We start from the raw sequence: 7589 nt of genomic DNA, 5'->3' as shown, positions 1-7589 counted from the left end.
ATATTAGATATATTGAATTACCAATGACTATGTACATATTTTAACTCATCCTTAACATACATAGAGAAAGACAATAAAGCTTTCTTTAAGCTCAATAATTAGCTGTTCATATCTATTGGTATCAAGACCTGGTTACAAAGAAAAAAAAAATATGTATATACTTTATTCCAAAGATGGTTATAATGTTTAATTGGTTGACATATTAAATATTAAATATATCCATTACTTCTCATGATCCTATATATAATACACACATCAAACTCTTCTCAATCATTCCTTCAACTCTCACATTACTTATCGGATTTTAATTAAGATAAAGTGATTTAGTTCTCAAAAATGGAAGCCATGGGAGAATGGAGCACTGGCCTAGGTGGAATGTATACAGAAGAAGCTGACTTCATGAATCAGCTCCTTGCCTCCTATGAACAACCTTGTGGCGGTTCATCTTCAGAGACAACGGCCACACTCTCGGCCTACCACCACGGCCAAGGTTCTCACTGGCCTAGCAGCTTTTGCTTCTCCCAAGAGAGCAGTAGCTATAGTGGTTACTGCACGGTCGTGCCACAAGGAGAAGATGACAATAATAGGATGGAGGACGCCACGATCAACACGAACGTGTACCTAGTTGGCGAAGAGACTAGTGAATGTGACGTGGCTGAATACTATGGTAAGCCTTTGGATACTGTCCAAGAAAACCATGGCCATCATAGTATGGTACAGCCTGAGGACTCCTTGACAACGACCACTGATGAGAAACTGAGTTCAAAGAAGAGGATGCGTCCCATATCAACTGATGTAAGTTTTAGATACATTTTATGTTAACTCCGAATAATGAATTTTTTCAATGTAAAAGACAATTAGCAATGCAAGAAAACGTAGCAAATTCCGACGAAATATATGGTTGGAAAATTTTAAATCATATTCCGACCAAATTACGACGAATTTCCAAGAGACATAAAATATTTGTCGTAATTTTGTCGGAAACTTTTTAAAGTTTCCGAAAAAGATTAGTCAGAAATTCATAGGAAATATTCGTCGGAAATATAAACTTCACGCGAGGAATCTTGTAGTAAAAAGTTCAGAAAATATTTGTCGACAATTCGTCGGAACTGATGAGAAGTACATGTGTCGTCTTTTTTGTTCTTTCGACCAAATCTCGACTATATATCCTTGGTCGGAAAATGCTATGTTTTCTTGTAGTATAGCGGTATAGCCATAATTCTAAATATATTCTTTGCTTCTTGTAACCACATCAGAAGAACAAGAGAGCCAACAAGGCGCGAAGGAGCCAAAAAGGCGTCGAGATGAGTGGCGACAATGAAAATAGCGGTGAAGAAGAATATACAGAGAAGGCTAGAGGCAAGCGTAAGGCCAAACTTAAGCTACCAAAGACTTGTTGTTCGGATGATGACGAGTCAAATGGTATAGACACTTCTTTCTCTAAAGAAGATGGCGAGGACTCAAAGGCTCTCAACCTCAACGGCAAGACTAGAGCCAGCCGCGGCGCTGCCACAGATCCTCAAAGCCTTTACGCAAGGGTAACTTAAACATACTTTCTCAATATATTAAGGCTTATATTTTTTTTCCGAACACATTTATGTAAAACTAAAACTATGAAATGCTGAAAAATTAAAACAAAGTTTGTCTCTATGATGGTTCAGAAAAGAAGAGAAAGGATCAACGAGAGGCTAAGGATTTTGCAAAACCTAGTCCCTAATGGAACAAAGGTAATGTTTTAAACTCATGCAAACGAAATTACTACGTGACCACAACAACTATATATATACTCCACATTCTTGTTTTCTTTACTTAGAATGGTTAAATATGTAACATAGGTCGATATTAGCACAATGTTGGAAGAAGCAGTACAATATGTCAAATTTCTCCAGCTACAAATTAAGGTACGTCATGTTATCTATGATTGTGAAGTCTCATAATATAAACTAATTAATTAAAGAAAACTAAAGTATTTGTTTGTAATTAATGAATTAATTATTGTTATATACAGTTATTGAGCTCTGATGATCTATGGATGTATGCTCCCATTGCTTACAATGGTATGGACATTGGCCTTGACCTAAAACTCAATGCACTAACCAGATGATTCAAGAGACACCCTTCGGATTTTTTATTTTAATTCTAATTCTTTTTTTTTCTATAAATAAATAATCTAATAAGAGAGACATAGTCACATTTGACGTTTTATGTATATACTCCAATGTTTTTTAATTTTGCATGTCGAGTTATGTCCAACATTTTCTTTTATTCTTGAGCATATATTAATTGGTGTATAAGTATAACGACATGTTTTTTGATAATGGATTCGTTTATTTTATCTCTTTATGTTTGATTAATTGATTCGTTGATGTCATACACATTAATGATGTAATCGGAATTTTATACTTGAAAGCGCATAATCTCTTTTGGATTTTATGCTTTCTTTTTTTTTTTTTTGGATTTTATGCTTAATTAAGCGGAAGTTTAATACTCGTGTAGTTCAATTATTTTATTGAGGGAACTTCAAAATTAAATAACGGTAAGTATTACATAACCATTACAATTAAATAAATTTACGTTTTCTCTTTCAATGGTACCTTCGATACATGTAGTTGTGAACTAGAAAAAGAGACAGAAGGGTCAGTTATTTTCAATGATTATAGAACAGTGCAAAAACTTTGCATCATAATGAATTTGGTTGCTTAATTAACCCTGACTCTTTCAAAATTCTTGCTACTTCATGTAAGTTGAATGTGCCATCTTCATGTAAGTTGAATGTGCCATCTTCATTCATCTCATAGACATATATAAGATTTGCAAAAACTTTGCATCATAATAAATTTGGTTGCTTAATTATCCCTGAATCTTTCAAAATTCTTGCTACTTCATGTAAGTTGAATGTGCCATCTTCATTCATCTCATAGACATATATAAGATTTGATTTAGACATATGTATAGATAAACAAGGAAAATTCTACTAACCAATATGATAAATCACACCTAGTCATAGAAGCTGCGCGTAAACAATTATCATATGCATTTACTAACATTTTTTCATAAATATCTTAAATTACCAACAAAGAAAATAACAATTAAGTGTATAAAGTTTATACTAGCCTTGCACAAAAATAACACAGATAATATTCAGACTAGTCATGATTTAGTATATATATGTATATCAAACAAGAAACACTATCAATAATTACTGCAAGCAATTTTGATAAGTACATTCTCAAACCATCAAATAAACTAGAAAAGTATAATAAATATAACATCTAAACCTTACACAACAATCTGGAACCATTAAAATGAATCAATGCAAGTTTGAACTAATTATTTAAGACGATCATATGTCAAACTAAAGATAATTTATCCATAATCTATACTAAGTATAAAAATGAAACGTCATGCATAAATGAAAACTATCATTTGTGCTTCTATTATGAAATGAACACACATAATCCTGTACTACTTACTACTATCATTTGTGCTTCCTATAGCCATCACTGGCACATTAGTGTTTAGGATTTAAGCTTTAGTTTTGAATGTGAAAATTTTACTTTCAAACTAATAATGCTATTTTGGAAAAATCCACTTTAGTGGTAATTATAAGAATTACCCAATATATATTTTGTGGTAGTAGAAATTCTCATAAATACCATTATCTTAGAAAAATTAACTTACGGTGGTATTTTTAGGAAAAAATTTAAAATATGGTATTTTGAGGAAATTTTCTACATACATACACGTATTTATTTAATACGTTTAAAAATTTAGTGAAATCTGACTATAGTGTTGTTTTCCAACATTTCACTAATTTATTATTGAGAAATTCCTACTAATAACCTTTTTATGATACTTTTTTGCAAAACTACCCTCTTTTTTGCCATTTTCATTTTTGCCCTCTATTTAATTTTAATGGTCAATTTACCCTTAGTTGAAAGAACATTCATTCCTTTTGGGAAGGAATATTCCTTCCAAAAAATTTTCCACCAAAAAATTTTCCACCAAAAACTTTCCGCCAAAATTTTCCAACAAAAATTTTTCCACCAAAAACAATTCTGCAAAAAAAAGATTTTACAAAATTTTTTTTAAGGGTTTACAAGGATTTTTAAATGGTATTTTAAAATTTTTACAAGGGTTTTAAAAGGGATTTACAAGAGTTTTTAAATGGTTTTTAAAATATTTGTAATAGTTTTTAAAGTGTTATAGAAGCTTACAAAGGTTTTTGAATGGTTTTTAAAGGATTTACAATGGTTTTTAAAAGTTCTTATAAGTTTATAACAGTTCTAAAAGGATTTACAAGGATTTTTAAAAGATTTTCAAATGGTCTTTAAAAATTTACAAGGATTTTTAAAGGTTTTTAAAAAGGTTTTACAAGTATTTAAAGGATTTACAAGGGTTTTAAAGTTTACATAGATTTTAAAGGGTTTACATAGGTTTTTAAAGGTATTACAAGGACTCAGTGGCGGAGCTAGCAAATCAGTTTATAAGGGTCAAATTTTTTTATAAAGGTTAATTATGTTATTAAAAAAAAATTATAGGGGTCAATTGTGTTATTTTACAAGGGTCAGTTTGATATTTTTCCTAAAAATTCATCTAATTTGAAAAATTCAACAGGGCCAAATGACCCCTATGGTCCTTATATACCTCCGCCCCTGCAAGGACTTTTAAATGATTTTTTTAAAGGATTTAGAAGGGTTTTTAAAGAGTTTTAGAAGGTTAGAAAAAAATTTATTAAATGATTTATCACGGTAATAAGGGGTTTATAGGGATTTACAAGTGTTTATAAATGTTATAAAATGATTTACAAAAGTTTTAAAAGGTTTACTAAAGTTTTGAAAGATTTTAAATGATTTTTAAAAGATTTACAAGGATTTTTTAAGGGTTTTAAATATATTTACAAGGTTTTTTAAAAGGCTTTTTAAGAAATTGCAGAAAAACATTTTGGCGGGAAAATATTTGTCGGAATTTTTTGGAGGGAAAATTTTTGTCGAAAATTTTTGACGATAAAATTTGGCGGGAAATATTTTGGAAGGAATATTCTTTTTGTTGGAAAGAATATTCATTTTTTCATCATGAGTTATATACTAAAGGAGGGTAATATACTTTGAGAAGCTTGTAATGTGTAAAAAATCTTTTGGAACCATAGCGGATTCGACTTTGAAGACGGGATTTGTAAAACCCTCGACAAAAAGATATAACCGACTCACGTAAATAACGCATGGGGAACATCCTAGTTCAGTAGATCAGTTCAGTCAGTAATGTTTACAAAATGGAACTAAAATAAAACAAGAAAAATAAAAATAGGGATTCCATATGTGTTACATTATCATATGAACTTAGTTCTTTTCGAAGCTTTAGAATGAATGTAAGTTTTTGTTTGTCAAATTAATAATAATAATAATAACACAATCATTCTTTACCCAAGTCTAAAGACAACTCTAATTAATATGCATTAGCTTCCATTACCATCAATTAAGGCTTAACCTTGATTTTCACTCATATTTTTTATCATATACAAAGTCATAACAAGAAGATTTAAAATACAACAACAAGAAAAAGATAAATAAATAAAAAAGGAAACAAGAGCAATGAGATTTATATTTATTTTTCAAACTCGTGATTCCATAAAAACAGCCATGGAATTGCTTAATTTTATACTTTGGCTTGTTAAATAGAACTATGACCGTGGAACAACAAAAGTGTTGTGTATGTAAAGTATGTTATGCTTGAAGATAACCCTTCTTTTCTAAGTATCCAACGACTACTTCAGCCATTTCGATCGGAGAAGTTCCTGATCCTTCGCGTCCTAGAGAAATCTTCACATGACATAAGAAAGAAAAAAACAAGAACACAAGGTAAGAGATGAGAATGACGCGGAAAAAGCTCGGGATCTTGATAAAGAACCGAATCAATGTTTTGTTCTTGCAGCATCCCATTGTGTCTACAATATTATTGACATTTACCTCGCAGTTCAATGGTGGCTCGTAAGGGTCATCGATCCCCGTAAAACCTGAACAAACATATCAATTGGGGACTTCATTTAAGGCAAAAACAGGTCAGACGAATACCAACTACACTTCAGGAGGTACCTTTAATCTTTCCCGCACGAGCTAGCTTGTAAAGACCCTTGGGATCCCTCGCTTCGCAAACTTCAAGCGATACATCCATGAACACCTGTTTAATCAAAACCAATGTTACTAAACATTGGAAAACTTGAATACAATAGAGAGAAACTACGAAACCTGCACTTGTTAATCCATACCTCAACAAAATCTCCCTCGGGGAGTAACTTTCGACAAGCGTCCCTGTCTGTTCTGTAAGGAGATATTAAACTCGCAATGCATATGATTCCAGTATCCGCAAAGAGCTTAGCAACCTCTCCTAATCAAAAGCAAGTAACAACAACAGAAACGTTAAAAACAAGAACAAGTATTGCTGTATTGGTGTAAGGATCTAAGTTATTGAAGCTCACCGACTCTACGAATGTTCTCTGCACGATCCTCAGCTTTAAAGCTAAGATCACGGTTTAAGCCATGCCTAACATTATCCCCATCAAGAATATAACATAGCTTCCCCTTTTGGTACAACATTTGGTTCAAAGCACAAGCCAAAGTACTCTTCCCTAAACAATTTCAAAACCATTAAACATTATGCTTCCACACCAAACATGAAGCTGTTTCTAAAGATCATTGCTGTCACAAACCTGAACCACTAAGACCGGTGACCCAAATCACACATCCTTTCTGATCAAGCAATCTTTGTCGATCAACTTTCTCAACAGGACACTCATGCCACTTTATGTTCGTTGAGTTCCCAACCGTAGACAATGGACCTTGTTTTTTCCCTAATTAGACAAAACCAAACCATCAAATTCAATCTCTGCCCAGTTTAAAACACATGAAGGAGAAGAAACCAAAAACTGAATCTTTTTTCACAAATCAAACCTAAAAATCGGATTTTTGATCATATCTTACAATGGTGATAAGTGTAACCAATAAAAATTGAATCTTTTTACCAAATCAAAGCTAAAAATTGAATCTTTTTTAGCAAATCAAAGCTAAAAATCGGATTTTTTCTATCTGGGCAAACGAATCACAATCATATGAAACTCACCATTAATGGATTTGAGCTCAGGGAAAGACCCATTTGTGTTATTATTATGACTCAAAGTTTGAGATCCATCCATAGAAACACAAGAACGAACAGATCTTGAATTACAACAACTCAATGAATTGATATCAGAAACCCCTTTTGGAGAAATAATCGAAAGCCCTAGAAACGATTTAGCTCCGGCGGCAATCATAATTTCACGGTGATCGGTGGAGGAAAAAAAGAAGAAAGAAAAAAAGAAAAAACAGACAGAACAGAACAGAGAATCTAAATTTGTGTTGTGTCTGAATGTTTTGTTAATTAAGGAACGAGGAGAAATGTGACCGTTAATAAAAAGAGGAGAGATTGGAAGAGTTTTTTTTTTGTAGGTAGGTGAACATGAATTGTTGTTGGCCACGTTTTTTTTTTATAGAACCATCTTTATTTTTTTTTTTGTCGACATAGAACCATCTTTATTGTTTTTGTTGTTTGTGCAT

The 7589-nt window shown here is 32.0% G+C and overlaps 2 protein-coding genes across 3 annotated transcripts; one reads left to right on the top strand and one right to left on the bottom strand.

Annotated features, from left to right (window-relative positions):
* The first annotated feature begins 336 nt into the window (after window positions 1–336).
* Window positions 337–2245, top strand: LOC17892442 (transcription factor bHLH84). 2 transcript variants are annotated; one of them, XM_006299265.2, is made up of 5 exons: window positions 337–795; window positions 1257–1538; window positions 1662–1727; window positions 1836–1901; window positions 2009–2245. In XM_006299265.2, the coding sequence occupies exons 1-5, from the start codon at window positions 337–339 to the stop codon at window positions 2102–2104; spliced, it is 969 nt and encodes a 322-aa protein (XP_006299327.1). In that variant the 3' UTR covers window positions 2105–2245. The 2 variants fall into 2 exon arrangements, with proteins under 2 accessions (XP_006299327.1, XP_023642619.1); XM_023786851.1 differs by having other exon boundaries at window positions 1257–1540; window positions 1625–1727.
* A 3220-nt stretch (window positions 2246–5465) lies between these two features.
* LOC17891563 (adenylyl-sulfate kinase 1, chloroplastic) lies at window positions 5466–7457 on the bottom strand. The gene is made up of 7 exons (XM_006298110.2): window positions 7117–7457; window positions 6707–6847; window positions 6476–6625; window positions 6266–6384; window positions 6093–6177; window positions 5967–6013; window positions 5466–5819 (listed from the first exon to the last, which is right to left on the bottom strand). The coding sequence occupies exons 1-7, from the start codon at window positions 7304–7306 to the stop codon at window positions 5724–5726; spliced, it is 828 nt and encodes a 275-aa protein (XP_006298172.2). The 5' UTR covers window positions 7307–7457; the 3' UTR covers window positions 5466–5723.
* Between the last annotated feature and the right edge of the window lie 132 nt (window positions 7458–7589).

This window comes from Capsella rubella, unplaced genomic scaffold, assembly GCF_000375325.1.
Source record: "Capsella rubella cultivar Monte Gargano unplaced genomic scaffold, Caprub1_0 scaffold_3, whole genome shotgun sequence".
NCBI lineage: Eukaryota > Viridiplantae > Streptophyta > Magnoliopsida > Brassicales > Brassicaceae > Capsella > Capsella rubella.
The sequence above is the reverse complement of the archived record's forward strand: the minus strand, read 5'-3'. Positions and strand labels throughout refer to the sequence as shown.